This window comes from Pholcus phalangioides, unplaced genomic scaffold, assembly GCF_987345545.1.
Source record: "Pholcus phalangioides strain wild (caught in Gottingen) unplaced genomic scaffold, Ppha-v1.0 ptg000017l_1, whole genome shotgun sequence".
In the NCBI taxonomy this organism is placed as follows: Eukaryota; Metazoa; Arthropoda; class Arachnida; order Araneae; family Pholcidae; genus Pholcus; species Pholcus phalangioides.
In genome coordinates this window covers 53,749,088-53,765,063 of record NW_028301610.1, presented here as the reverse complement: position 1 = coordinate 53,765,063, position 15,976 = coordinate 53,749,088, and the positions used below count along the sequence as shown (strand labels likewise).

Sequence of the window (15,976 nt, the reverse complement as noted above, 5' to 3'; positions counted from 1 at the left end):
TGTCTCAAGCCGCCCAGATAGCTTACATTCTTGTTTCTGGTATTACGATCAGAGGTCTTGTCTATTTTCTCAAAGTTTCCATTGTCGAGGTATAGTATGACTCAAAAGCGTGATGTGAATTTTTACTGTGTTAAATTTTGTTGTCTTAAGTAAAGTCTACGCTGCCGCCCATTACAACCTGCCACCCGGGTGTGCCACACCCCTTGCACCCTCGCTTAAGCCACCCCTGTCCCAATACATTATCACACAGCAATGTAGTTTTAAAAAATTTTAAATTTCGCGGGTATTTTTCCTTATGTATGATTTGGTCTCTTGGAGTTCGTTATAACTGAATTCGACTTTATTTCTTTTCAGCAGAGGCAATGTATTGGCACCCCATTTCAAAATTCATAAAAAATACCCCAGAGCAATCATTCTCTATTCGATTTTTATAAATATATTCCCCATCAGACCACTCAGTGCTGGCTGAAGATAGCTTTGTGCTAAACTAAATGGCTATCCGTCTGTAATTGCATGAAAACGGTGGGTTTTTTACAAGCTTTCATTTTTTACCCATCTACTTCTTGGATTACATTTACTACCAGCACTCAAAAGAATGTCAATGAATGGTCTTTCTCTGTTTTTTTTATGGCAGCCCTCTTTGAATGAAAAGTCTGAACACGCACAGTTTCCTGTCTTTACAGTTATTCCATTTTGTTTAAACCTCTTCTATAGTTTGTGTCAGGGCCTACTATCACCCCCAAGTCGTAAAACCACCGAGATTACATGAACCACTTTCTTTATTTCCTTCCTCATGTTAATGTTATTTGAATAGGGGAAAAATTGCGAAAAATATATTCTATGCATTTTTTTTTTTTAATTAAATTTTTTTAGTCAGAGTGACTAAAAAAAATTTAATGTCACAAATTTCTTCGTGGCCACCGTATCAGTAGCTGTAGCTCCCCTTTTGCAAGATTTTCATTTGTGGCCCACCTGGAATATCCTAGGGCCCCCCTGGGGCCATATGGCCCCCGGTTGAGAACCACTGATCTAAATGTTCATGATATCGAGAGGGCTGTGAATCGGCAGTCAGTCAGTGGTTTGGTCTACGTGAATTTTCCAGATGATTTTGTGTGGGAAACCTGCATTGAAAGAAAGCTGAGCAGAGCATCATTTCCGAATCATGCCGTGAGATGTTCAGAGAAGCTTGGGATCATTCATTCGGATATTTGTGGTTTTATGTGAACACAATCAGAAGGTAAAGCTTCTTATTATTAAAGCTTATCTGTGGGTCCCCAGAGCAGTTTAACAAAGAGTCTCTTCAAAAAACCTTTGCAGGGTGCCGCGACACACAGTTCGAGAACCCCTGTATTATGTATTTACATAACTTTATGTCTTTAATATAAGTTTCTCCTGCAATGTCCCTTATGGGAGTTGCTTGCCCGGTTGGAAATATCCAGTAATAGGGTGGCAAACGACAAGTGGAAAATGATTGCAAATAAACTTTCGCATGAAATATTATTTATTAAATTCAATATAAAGTTAGTCAATTTTAACAATAGATTAGTACAATATGGAGCCCTCTATTTGACATTTACAGAAAGATACTGGCTCACCAATTGATGATCATCAACAGTCAAACTTTTATGCTGATCGGACATCCGATGTTGTTAGTCACTTCAACGTAGCAAGTATCGGTGAAGGTCTCTCTGTTGAGAGCCGGATCATTTCGATTAGCACCAGGAGGCCTCTCTGTTGAGGACCGGACCACCTTGATCAGCTCCAGGGGGCCTCTTGGTTTAGGGCCGGACCACTTTGATCAGCTCCAGGGGGCTTCTCGGTTGAGGGCCAGACCACTTTGATCAGCAATAAAAAATTTTGACTGTGAAGATTAATTAATGTTTTCGATTCCGGACCTGCCGGGAAACAAATTCAAATACTGTAAACTATTTCATTTTAATTAATTATCAGCTTATTTTCCCAGCCTAAGGCCAATGGATACGGTAGCAAGACGGTGAACCGTCCTACTAGAGGGCTTCAGTTGAAAAGAACAAACAAAGGATGAACACAATGTGAGAGACAAAGAGGGAGGAATTTATACTCCTATTTCACAAGAAATTTGGGACCAGATGTCCTCGCAAGGCCTTTTCGCCACAACAAAAATATCGGATTTACCTATTCATGCGTCACTATATTATAAACATTACAATTTAATTATTACATTGGAATCTGGCAACATAACACAATCCGGAGAGCTGATCAGACTCTCCCGATTATGTAAACAATACCAACAAGACAATGAGAAATGAAATGTTCCGACGGAGGTCTGCAGCCCCCCGCCAAAAACAAGTGAGTACAACACTATATTTTCCGTACAACGAGACTTGTAACAACTCCCCCGAGAGGTTCTTTAATAAAAATAAAAATATTTAACCGGGCAAACCCTTAAGCCTCGCCCAACTATGCATAATCCGGACCATACCCCTCCACAAAAATAACGACATCATCGTCATGAGGGAAATTAATTTATGTGGGACATCAGTAGCCCGACCTCTGGCCCATTCTCGTTCGACAGCCGAAAGACCCCATCCGTCGACTGCCGAACTAAGCGAACATTCTTGCCCTTACCAGTTTTCCAGCAGGTCCTCGGGTGGTTTCTGGTAACTGAGAGGTCCCTGGGGTCTAAAATAAGAAGGAATTTCCACATAATGACAAGATCACCATTAACGTAGAGGGATCAGATCCCGATATGTTACACTCCAATATATATATTCTGAAACACTATACTCAAATGTGTTGCGGCTTCACTCTGTGGTGATGGTTGTCAATTTAAATTATCGGAGAACTTGAAACACGAATCCAACTAAATCATCAACAATCCAATCCAAAAAAACGGTAAAATACATACGATAGAATTATTCAATTTCAGAATACGCATTAGCATGCAGTGCCGTCTTAATGCATGGGCCTACCCGGGGGTCTCAAGAGAAGATTGGACTCACAAAACTTTATAATCGTTTCAAAAAGTTGAAATGAACATATTCAACTGCAAGATGTACAGAAGACTGGATGTTGTGAAGATATTTATTATTTGAGATGTTAATTTTTTTTTTAAGGAAGGAAAAAACTCATCTCTGCCTCCACCAGGAGTCGAACCCGGGCCCCTCGATTGCCGGACGAGTGCTCTGACCACTAAGCTACAGAGGAGATAGAGATTTTCCTTCGCTAGAGCGTATATATGCCGAACGGAACCGTGCAGTTTTTTTCCTTCCTTAAAAAAAATTAACATCTCAAATAATAAATATCTTCACAACATCCAGTCTTCTGTACATCTTGTATTAATAAGTGGAGAGCGACATTCATGTCACATGTCATATATTCAACTGGTTTGCAAGCAGGGCTGTTATTTCAACTTTTTCCAGAGGGGGAGGGCAAAATTCTTCCTGGGGGGAAACACATGTAATCAATGTATGTATATATATATATATATTTGTATATATATACCATTTCTGTGTATTTTCAAAAGCCGGGGGCTTTTGAATAATAAGCCCTAATGACCCCCCTAATAATAAGCCCCCCTAAGTGACGAGCCTGTTTGCAAGGCAAACTTTCGTTATCAATTTAAAATTCTTGTTGAAAATTTCGAGAGAGTGTTTTTGTTTTTCCGACATTACGAACGACGAATCACAGTCAGCAAGCAGTGCCGTCTGAACGCATGGACCCACCCGAGCACGGCCCGGGGGCATCAAGAGAAGAGGGAGGGGGCATCTACAAAAATGGGAAGTAATTGAAATTTTCGAGAATTCTCTAGGTTGGGCCTCAGAAAAATCAGTTGGCCCGAAGGCCCATGATGCTCTTAAGACGGCCCTGTCAGCAAGCAAAGCACCACATCGAAAGAAAGTTCTACAGGAAATGATTGAAAGAACTTGCTGTGCATGTGTACCTATTTTCGGCGGACCTGTACTCCCCAAATGCTTACAGTAGACATTCTCACCCTCTCAGGATAACGTTTAAAACATAGGGAGAGAAAAAAATTCTGAAAGGTCATATGGCCGTCAAAACAATTGAAACCCATTTCTTCGGGACTCTCCACATCTGCGTATTCTCAGAAAGAGGCAATAAACAAATCACCTAGGTGTCCACTCTAAATGGTCATCAGCCATCTCGTTGGCAATTTTCGTATACATCAGCAATCACCCTAAAATTTATGTCTTTTGCGGTGACAATATGCTAGAACTGTTGCAGCAATGCTTTTTCACTGCATACAAAAATTTTGTGCGCATTTGATGGATATAAATTAAGTTTTTCTGCTTTTAAAAGTTTCCGAGTTTGAGTCGAAGTGAAAACATCGAATAATTAAGGTTTTACGTTAAATAAATGAATGAAATATTTTAACATTAAAATGTATTTGTTGTATTGTTGTTTAAAATGTATTGTTACCAATTGCTACCCATGTTAAATGTCGTATAAACATGAAAGTTGTATAACTGAGTGACGTATGAACAAGGTTACTCTGTAATTTGTAGATATGCCCTATTAAAAATAAGAGTTTTTAAACTTTATGAAACACAACTCAGCAAACATCGCAACTGGTCTTGAGGCAGGGCCAAACTCTTCCGAAATAGATTTATTATAGTTAACTTTTAATGTTCAAAATAAAAGTTTAACAAAAATTCACATTTTTAGCTTTGCTCACTGTTCTTTTGGGCTAGAACCGCAGGATTCATCCACGTGGGAAAAAAATTAATCCTTTGCGTATGCAAACTCGTTCAACTATTTTACTAAAAGATTTCGAATAACTTTAAAATGGCTCGGGGATCCATGATGTTCTTAAGTCAGCCACCTCGTTGGGCAATTTGCCTGTTGTGGCGTTGTATTTGTATTGTATTGTGTATATAACTGTATTTTTGCAGACGCAAACTGTAAATATTTTTCTGTTCAACCGATACAACAATGTTGTCTGTAAATAGAAGTTTTGAGGGGAGATGTGTCCTCAGTAAATAAAAAAGGCCAATGCAGAATGTAGCCTTTTTTTCAGAAGCAAGGAAAAAAACCCCTTGATTTGTTCTGACTGGGAGAGGGAGGGGATTATTAGAGGGGCCGTGAGCGAAATCACGTGATTCAGTACACACGTCATTACAGCCATTTCGTGCAATACTTTTTGCAGGAAAAAGCTTTAAACGAGAAATCTTGATGAGTATCAGTAATAAGAGTTGGTACCAGAGAGTTGCAAAATAATTCGCACTAAGGAACTAATTTTTTCCACACTATTAGTTCACTATAGAGGGGGTCCGCTGAAGAGCGCAGCCTACGGGGCCCCTGTTCCAGGATGTTGGGGTGGGGGTGTTCATGTGATTTATCGGCATCCAAAGGCAATTTCACTGTGGAATACGACGTCTGTTTACGCCAATTTTCATTCTATCCAAACAGTCTATGAACTGAAACAGCAGGAGTCACGCTGTACCCCGGAGTAGTTGAGGACACACCCAAAATGCTGGTGTCCGTAGCCGCCGTGACTATCACAATATCTTTTCTTCTCCATCCGAGAGCGGGGGGGGGGGCCTTGTACAATGTTCTTTTCTTCGTTCCCGTTTTTTTTTGTTTTTTTTTGGTTTTTTTTCGTTTACTTGTGTATAGTTAAAAAAAATTTCAATGAGAATAGGAGGTACATAGTTCAAGATATCCATCCGTACGAGTACAAATTGATATGATTGATATTAAAGAGTCCTGTCTATTTTCCTATGGGACATATCTGAAAGAAAAAAAATGAAAAAGACCTTTCCATGGGTCCCCCTGACTCCCGGGCCCCAGGGCCTGGAGCCCTGTCAGCCTCCCCCCCCCCCCCCCATATGTGTTGGCCATGGCCTGTAACTGAGAGAAGCATAAACAAGGTTTCACTGTGCTTAATAACATTCACGATTTTCATATTAAAAAAATCTTTATGTAAGCCAAAGTTTATTTTGTGACAATTTAAGAAATATTTATAGTTTAATTAACAAGGGAATGATGTCAATTGTATTGATAAAAATGGTTTTAATTATTTGAATTTTAAATGATTTCTCAGAAATAAAATTGTTTAAAAAAATGTAAGTGTGTGTGTGTGTGTTATTTAAACAAAAAAACAAATATATATTTTGTATTATTTTACTAACTCTAGCACCAAAAAATATGGTTACGTTTAAACTGGCTGAGTTCTCAACAGCAACAGCACACCTATCATACTTGCCCAGGGGCGTCGGAAGTGTTTCGAACCTGTGGGTGCTCGTCTTGAGTTCCATGTAGGAAATTTCGATTTCTGTATCAATTCTATGGGTGCTCAGACCTGTTTTACAAACTTTTCGTGGGTGCTCGAGCACCCACGGCTCCATAGGCATAAACTTGTATCCAGCTAATGGGCCCGAGCCCCCCCCAACATTTTTAAAGACTTGTTCTGTGACAATAGTAGTCTTATCTCGCAATCACCCTGGCATCCATCCATCGTAGATTGCATCCTCCCAGAGTGCTGTGCCTGAAGGCACCTGTGGAGATGACTTGGGGGTGGGGGGGAAGGAATCCTTTCTCTTGCTTGCACTGTCGGTAAACTCGAGCGTCTCTTCCTTCTTTTGTTGAGTGTGACCCTTGGGGAAGGGGACGTTAGACAACAGAAAAAAAGTTGGAGGAGGTAAAGTGAACAACGTTCAAGTTTATTAACAAGATCGGAAGCCTGTAACCATGTAGCCAATCGACATCGTGTCGCTGCTTGAGCAATCACCCTCGTACTCAGAACTGTTAGGGCTCAAGGAGATGTTGACGGCCTCCTCACGAGCCTCTTCACCAGACGCCTTCTGTTCAGGTGGTACGGCGTCACCCTCCTCCACATTCCTTGTGCGGAATCTCTTCCAGTGCATCAACACAGATGTCACGAATGCTATTGCGCAAATTTTCGCCATCTTCTCTCTCTCTCTTTTGATTGTTGGGTTGTAGCCCTGGGCCCGGGCAGTTAGCATTTTTTGCTTTTTCATACTATAAATTAACTATAGAAGGGGCCGTGAAAAGTATGACCAGGGGCCCTCAAAAGATTCCAGCCTGGGGCCCCTCTCCAGGATGTGGGGGGCCCATGCCTGTAACATTTTTCGAGCCTTCACAACAGAGGCGCCGACATGAAGAAATTAACATTGGGTGGAGAGAGAGCGCTGAAAGTTGCTGGCCGTCCCGTATATACGGGGCTGAAGCCCATACGCAGGAAACAGAGGACGCACTGCATTGTTTTTCTAAAAATTATTGGGGAGAGGCTCAGCCAACACCCACTGAAAATCCTCTAGTAGGTGTTGGCTCAGACCCCTTACAAAATTTATTGGGGTTGGAGGGGCTCAAATATCCTCTGCTCCTAGGTTCCGATGCCTTTGATGAAGAATCAAATAAATAATAGTAAAATAAAATATTAACATAAAAAAGAAAATAAGAAATGAATTTAAAATTTCAAAGCCCTTGAGCCGGGTACCATTGCATTCTAATTAGAATATGAAATTTCCTCCTTACAAATCAGGGATTCCCAAACTATTTACGTTAGCATCGCTCTTATGTATATATATATAGAAATTTTAAATATTTCAAGTAATGTTGAAGGGAGGTTAAAGGGTGAAATTTGTGACCCCTTCCCCCCCAGTTGCAGCCCAGTTTCCAGTACCCCAACACTTAGGTAGCCAGGGCTGGAACTAGGGAAGAAGGCAGTTTTCACAGGCGGAAATCTTGAGGGAGCTGCTAATTCTGGGCAGGGGGGGGGATGAAAAATACCGTTTCGATCGCTTTTTTCAGTGGAGACGGTGAAAAAATTACATATTCTTCCCCCCCCCCCCACGACAAAAAGGATCCTGTCTCCGTTGAACCGGGCTTTTGGACCGAGATCTTTCTCGAGGATCCCGATTTTTCATAGCGAAGTGCTTGGAACCTGTGATAGGCGTAAATTTGTATTGGGCCAATGGGATCGCAGTCTCCCCCCCTATTAATTTTAAAGAGCTGGCTCAATTCCCCCCCCCCCCCCAAAAAGAAATCGCATGGATACGTTTTCCGCACCTAGACTCTGAATAATCACGTCACGTCAGTACAGTGTGTTTCGGCTTTTATACGTAAAAAAATGTGCAAAAAAAAATTGGAGATTTTTCTGCAAGAACTTTTTTTCTCGGCCATTTTTCAGGATGCGACTTATTTATCGGAAATTAATGTCATTTTTTCTATGTTCTATTGTAAATTAAATCTGGGAATTTCTAAAAAGTATGTAGTATTTTTCTTACTTATGTTATTCAAAATTGTGTTTATTTCAAAATGAAGAATTATTCTCATGGTTTTAATAAGGTTCCTCCTCTCACGGTCACTTCTTTTTTATGGACGAATTTCTTTTCGTCCCGCGGATGACCGCAAGGAGGGGAGGAGTAACATACCCTTTTTACGTTCCCAGTACTCTTAGAAATTTTAAATATCTGGCGGCATCTCAGTCGATCTCGAGGAGTTATTTTGATGCTTTCCTTCCCCCCCCCCAACAATAAAATGATTTTCACTCGTAGTTACAGCCCGTCCGTGGCATCTAGTGGCATGTTTACCGGAGGGGGGGGGGGAAGGGCCATGGACTCCCACATACTGGAGAAGGGATTCTAGCCTGGGATCTTTGGCGGGTCCCTGAAGCCAAACTTTTCACAGGTAATGTATTCATAGCATGAAAAACTAAAAATGATGGTAATTGTCTTAGGCTTGTAACTAGGCTGTGGCAATCGGGATAATGCTCCAGGAACCTGAGCCAAATGGGTGGCCCCAACAAAAAAAAAAAACTTATTTTGCACATTTCTTAAAATCTTTGACAGTTTCTTATTCTGCAAAATGAGAAGAGAAGGAGGGACGAACCCCCCTCCTTTTTTGAGTATAACCCTTTCAAGGGAGCCCCGCTCCTCCATGAAAAACTCTGCACCGTGCCCCCCCCCCAGGGCCTAAATTTTTGGGAGAAGACGGAAAGAGAAAAAATAAGTTTCTGAAATTCTTCCAAACATTTGAAAATGTTTTTATCCCATGTATTTGAGTTTTTTTTTTCATGATTAACCCTCTGACTGCTCAATTTTTGGACCGAAATTGCCTAATTTTTTTTCACTCAAAAAGTGAAGTTTGAGCGGTAATACCATGTGCCTTCAAATGCCACAATTTAGTGGACAACTAACGACATCTGTTGGCCAAAACATAAATGAAACGTCTAATACTATATATAATTTATTTCAGCGGTTAAACGGGGAAAAAACGGGATGCGCTCCTCAATAAAGGAAGAAAAACACATGCCCGCGGAAATTGCGGGATGAGCAGATTTTGCTACATTTGAGTTGCCCGTGGAAATCGCGGGATGAGCAGCCACAGGGTTAAGGGGGCCGCACCTTCTGCAGCTGAAAAAGAGCATTTCAATGGGGTTCAGTTTCGGCTTCTTCAATGCAGGTTTTCTGAATACAAGCACCATTTCCTAATTAGGAGGACAGGGAGTGTATAGCGTGTCCCCTACGTGGGGAATATGTCACCTGGAGGCATCCGTTCATATGGTAACTCCTCCTCCATTCTTTTTGACGGCGCCAGTGCCGGTCAGGGCTTTGCTAAAAGCTTTTTTTTATTTTTTCTCTTCTGTTTCTTTATTTGCGCTTAATGGATGGTCATCAGTTAAACAGGGACGCCGACAGAAGCAGTTCCATAGATGATCCTAATTGGAATATAAAGAAATTATGGTGGTGAAAAAATCGGCTATAGATGGGGTTTGTGGTTCCGCAGAATAAGAATAGCTTTGTTTGGAGCCCTTGAAGTAAATGCCTTGTCTTTCCCTGAAAAACCCCCACAAATGTTGAGATAGGCAGTTCCACAGTATTTTATGGTTTGTGTGGACCACATTCGGTTGTGCATGTACAGTATAACCTTCTGTTAGTAGAACATGTTGTATTACAAGAAAAAACGGAAAAGTTCCTCGTGATTCGGCACAGTTTCCTGACAGAAAATGTAAGCAATATTAAATATAGTTACACATTTTTGATAAATTCATGCATTTTAAGCATTTTCTTCAATGAAAATGTATTCAGAATCTTCAAAAGCAATCTAGATACAGTAGTTTGCAGACCTCTAGTACTTATAATCAATAAAGCGTAGTAAAAGAATTCTTTTCTGTTAGACATATCAATAAATTAATAAAACTTACCACATGTTTTATTTTTTTCAATCATATTTAAAATTTAAGAAAAACTTGAACTTCATTTGGCTTGCGAACTTCGAAAAGTGACAATATTTAAATCGAGTTTTTATTAAGAAATTTATGCAACTAAAAAGTTATTATTTTTCTAATTTAAGACCTCATATATGACTCAATATATGAGAGTAAAATAAATCTTAAATAAGTGAAATGTAATTTGATTTTGAGGGAAATATACACTGCATCATAAAATATAAATAAATACAAGGCTTGACAAATCAGAAAAAAATTTAAGCGCCAGCCAAATTCCGTAGGAGCCAAGCATGGTTTTTTCGTGAGAAAAGTGTCTTAAATTATCTTTTTTCGACCTTTCTGGGAATTGATGGGAATCCCAGGGCCGCAACTAGATACTTTGTTACCTGGGGCAAGCCAGAATTTTGGCTTCCCTTAGTAGAAGAAACAGTTAAATTGTGAATTCGACTCCCATTCTGGTCCAGCGTCTCGAGCACCAGACCCGCCTGCTCTCTCTCTAGTTGCGGCTCTGCTCCCTTCCATATTGAAAGACAGTTAATTATGGAATCAGAAAATTTTGAGCCATCCCTAGATTCTGATTTAACAATCACATATACAAAATTTTAGGCGACAATACAGATTTTCCATTTGCCATGGTGACCTGGCGCCTGGGATTTGTCCAACCCTGGAATAAATAAAGATGTTTTTTGGATTTACTCTCTCTTTCTCTCTCTCTCGCATTCATTGTATATACTCATTTTCGTAACACTGCCCAGAGATTTCGGGATTCATGAGATCTGGGGGGGGGGGGGAGATCCAGGGAACCTGGGTTCGTTATAACGAACTTTTATTGTATTATGAGCAATATTAATTTGAAAAATTATAAAAATCTAATTCTTCCGCACAACTTGAGAATATGCACTTATTCTGAAAATTCTTCAATTACATACATTTACACACACATTAATGCTAAAAAGAGGTTAAAATATGCAAGGGCGTAGCCAGAAATTTCGTTCGGGGGGGATCAAAGTGATAGAACAATAGATTTGGCCATCTTTTTCATTTTTTTCGGTCACTTTCTCATATGTCGGGGGGGGGGGGCAGACCCCTCAAGGGCCCCCCCCCCCACTGCACCCTTGAAAATATGTAAATGCTAAAAACTGCACTACTCACAACAAATTTATAAATAGTGCAAAAGAAATCAAAAATAAAAAGGTCAATTTCCCGTCTCCCACTGGGTGACCTTCCATTAAATCAAGTTGTATGATAACCAAGAATGGCCACTAAAGCAGTGTTTTCCAAAGTGTGAAATATCAGTCCTGAGGGTCGGTAGAAGCTGTGGGTTTAGTATAGGATCCTATGGGTGGGGCTTGAGTTGGGAGAGATGAAAAATAAATTTTTTCAAGAGAATGGAAACTACAAGAGAATGGCTATGGAACAAAAAGTTAAGGAAATTTTTCACTGAAGCAGCGGTTCTCAACCGGTGCTCCATGTGCACTACCCGAGAACTCTGCCGCCACTCGAAGAAAATAAAGTAAATCAGTAAATTTGATAAATGAATAAAAGAGTAGCCTACGGGGCTCCACCATAGAAATTTTAGGCCAAATAGAGACGACCATTGATGCATATTTGTGTTTAAGTACAGGTGATCATTTGTGACAGGTGATCATCTACTGTATTGAGGAAAATATAATGGAACCCTTCTTATATATGTCTCCTTATTACGTTTCTGACCTTACTCATTTGTACGACGTTTCAGTTGCTATACATTTCTATACATTATCCCCATATACAGGGCCTAATTTCTGCATGGGCAAATGAAGCCTTTATAACTTTGAGCCCCCGAAATTCAAACAACATACATTCACTGACTAATTAACATCTTTGACTCTTTCCGCAAGAGCCTCTTAATTCCTGCTTTACCCACGGCCCTGCCTGTACACACTTCAATTCGAACTCCCAAGTCTTTGGAAAACACCATTTCTATCAATCGAATCACATAATTTTTCAATTGGTAAAAACGTGTCACTGAAATACAGTGTTTTCTGGTTTTCAAAAACACATCATGAAGAAACGTAAGCAGAAAAACTAAGCTGGATCAACTGTAGTTTCTCATGCATATTTTTTACTGAAAAAGTCATAAAATTTAAGATGATTGATCGGTTCAAAGGCTTTTGACAGGTACTGAAATAATTATTGAACGGGCTATGGTATGCTGATAGCCGTAACTAGGATTTTTGTTGACCGGGGCAAATATGATTTTGTCGCCCCTACATTCGATAATTTTGTAATGGTGTTCTCTCTGTTCCGACTCTTAAAACTGCCACCCCCCCCTAATTTTTGCCGCCCGGAGCAGTTTCTTCCTCTGCCCCCCCCCCCCCCCCCAACTCTAGTTCCGGCCCTCTGCTGACAGCAAACATGTACACTATTAGTTCTTTCTTTAAGAGAAAAATCTTTCAACACAATGAAACTCAATACATCATCTACTTTTTGCTTAGATATAGAAACCAAAAGAGCAAAACAAACAAGTATAGGACGTTTTACAGAAGGTTTAAATAAAAAAAAATTTCTCTTAAATCTTGAAATGAATACCGTAAAATTGCTTGAGACTTTAGCAATAATAATGTTATGATGGTATTATATTTCTTCTCAAGCATAAGATGCGTCGGTAAAAAAAAGGGGGGGGGGGTAATTTTTTCGAAAAAAGTTCCAGTTATACAGTTTTCGCATTTATACGACGCGTCGTATAAACGAGGTTCCATTATTTGAGCCTGAGGCCCCCCCCCCCCAACATTTTTAATAAGTTTACGCCTATGCCTGGCTCCGACGCCACTGTACTTGCCAGTGTCCACTCAGTTCTCATAAGATATTTGTTAAAGTTTTTGAGAGTGTATTTGAATCATTCCCAAATATTTTGTGTCTAAGCCTTTATTTTAACATTACAAATTTTTTCCAGGATGTTCTTTCAAGCTACTCTCAAGGTTATGATTTTCATAAACAAGATAAGAGTCATCTTTCAAATATTAAATCAAAAAGCAGAAAAGACACCAAAGATGATTTTTCATCTGCATCCAAGTTTTGCAGCATGCTTGATACCAATAAAAAGACCAACTATGTGGCTATTAATAACAGTTCGCAATACTCAGTATTTAAACAGAAATTAGAAAACAAAAGCAGATCTAGTGGACCCAAGCAAAGAAGTAGCACATTCACATTATTTTCCACAAAAAGCAAATCTTTAAAAGTCAAAGACACTCGTAGTTTTTCTGATGCTAATTTATGTTCAAGAAAGTCATCATCAACTGTAACAAGTGATTCTTTAGATGATGAAAACTCAGAATATGAAATAAATCACACATCTAGTGAAGATTGTAACAGTAACAGTGACAAAGAAAATCATTCTTCTTTGAAAGCTAGCAGTGTGATGGATGATCCTACTTTTATTGAAGAAAATATTATGCATGCTGATAAATTTGGTTATGAAATTTTGCTGCCACGTATAGATAGTGGTAAGTGTAGTTTCTTATACTCATAGTTTCTATTGTTTTACCCTCTTAAGGCTCAGGAGGTGAACACTCCCACTTTCCTTATATAACGCCCATTCCACGCTTGTCGTTAAGTAAAGTATCGGGACACCAGTATCGATTGGTAAGGGACAATGCAAGGTTATGGTGTCGCAGGGAGTTTTTCTCCAATAGGGTTGTTAATAAATGGAATAGCTAACCCCCGGAGGTAGTAAATTGTAACACAATTGACACTTTTAAAAAGAAGTATGATAAACATGTTGGGGTAAATCGAGAAGCTATTCATACTTAGAATAAGACAACCATAAGTATTCTTTATGGGCATTGTATAATATTTTATCATGTTTATATATTGTTAATAATGTTTCTAATTACATTTTTAATTGGGTTGCTTTATTTTTGAAATATATGACATCCATATTTGTTATGGGCATCTTTTTCTCAGCCATCTCGCTGGGCATTTTGCCTGTTGTGGTGGTGTATTTGTATAAAGAACGTGCTAAGCATCACTCTCCCCTTTGTGTTGAACATTGTTCTTAGGATCATGTGACAGGTTGTGGAGGAAAAAAAGGTCTTTGGTTCGTTCGTTTCTTTAATTTTAATTTCTTTCCAATATTCCAGTCATTTCATTAAATTTTTTGACAACATAAGTTATCAAATGCAGTGGATCCTGCTTATGTTTTTCAAAAAAATGTGATGCGAAAATTTAAGCAGAAAAACACTTTGGACAGAAAGTTTCTATGAGTTGAAAAAAATAAGTCATTCTAAATGGGAATGTTATAAGTGGGATCCAATATTTCATGCATATGATATAACATAACATTTGCAAATAAAAAAAACCTTATTCTAGTAATTTTGATCTGCATGATAAGTTTGATCTAGTAATAATTGATCTGTAACATTGGTTTAATTTGTACATAATTATGTGTGTGAAGAAAATCTTTCGACATTTATTTTCATTAAATTTTTATGGCAAAATATACATATCGTGGACGTATCGCAAACTTATAAACTGGTTAAATGAAGAGAGCAGAAGTGATACTTTTTTTTTAGATATATCAAATATCTGCCTTCAATTAGGAACTATGGATAATCGCCGGTAAAAGTGATAAACACATTAAAATTCATTGAATTTACCAAGGTGATCAGTGATTATGCATAATCAGTAATTTACCAATTTTCCTCTAACATTTAATGGTAAAAAATAGTTTGGAGTGAAATATTCAAAATAATTTGACTGTCTAATGACAAAAAATAGTTAAACTTTAACAATGTGGTGTGGATACAGTCCCTATACAAGTCCTATCCACTTCAGGAAGGAAATAAAAAAAGTAGGGGTAGAAAGAAAAAAAAGAAGAAATTTATATAAGCAGGGGCTTGATTGTGCGGAAGTGTGTCCAAATTCCTCCCTATGCAGAAATGCAACTTGTGGATCTGCCTCCAAACTCATTTATTCACTTCCGACAGTAAAAAGCCACCATTCTCCTCTCTCCCTTTCAGGAAACCTATCAATTCCTGAAAAGCTTGCACACTATCTAAAAAACGTCTGGCACTTGCTGGGGTCTGCGTCTTTTAGCCCCGGGGTTTACAAAACCGGATTGTGCTTAAAAATGAACACCCCCTGAAAGAAGGTCATTGTCATCTTACCGTAATTCCTTGTATTCAACACTCTCTCCTGTGATTTGCTTCCTGTTGTTGAAATTCTCTGTGGTCCTCAACACGATGCCCAAGGGCACCATGGCCCTCGAAATGATTATAATGGATATTGCTAGCAACTTACCAGCTTTTTTTCTCCCAAAACCAAACGTTTCTATACGAAAAAAGTAAAAATAATTTTGCAGGCTACATATTGAATACATGCATTCAATTAACAATAATTGGATCTGTCCGCCTTTTCTTTACTCAATGAAAAGGGAGCCGCTGATAAAAGCATACGATGAGTGAATGTCAGTGGCTCAAGTCCCTTGCTATGTTTTTGAGTAGATATACAGTATTTGTCAACATGAGGAAAAAAACTAGTTTCTACTGCTGTACAGTCATGTACTTTTTGCCAAGAACTTTCCATGGCGTGTGTGGCAAATTTTTCTCATCTCTGTTTGATGACCAATTCCATATAGGGAATGCGACCATTTCCTACTTGCCACTCCTAATAGTGATCCAAAATTTGCAGTATTGGAATTATGAAACATCATTATTCTAAGCAAAAAAATTACAATTACATAGTATTTGTTGCCTCAAAGAATTTCGTTGTGACACATTGATGAAGTAGTTTCTACTTCAC

At 38.9% G+C, this 15,976-nt stretch overlaps 1 protein-coding gene across 11 annotated transcripts in view; it reads left to right on the top strand.

Annotated features, from left to right (window-relative positions):
• LOC149074117 (uncharacterized) overlaps positions 1-15,976 on the top strand; it is a 420,692-nt gene that overhangs the window by 208,824 nt on the left and 195,892 nt on the right. For all 11 annotated transcript variants that reach the window (XM_089246242.1, XM_089246238.1, XM_089246241.1 and 8 more), the window contains one exon: positions 13,128-13,680. In XM_089246242.1, coding sequence (XP_089102368.1) covers positions 13,128-13,680 — 553 coding nt within the window. The remainder of the gene's footprint in view (positions 1-13,127; positions 13,681-15,976) is intronic.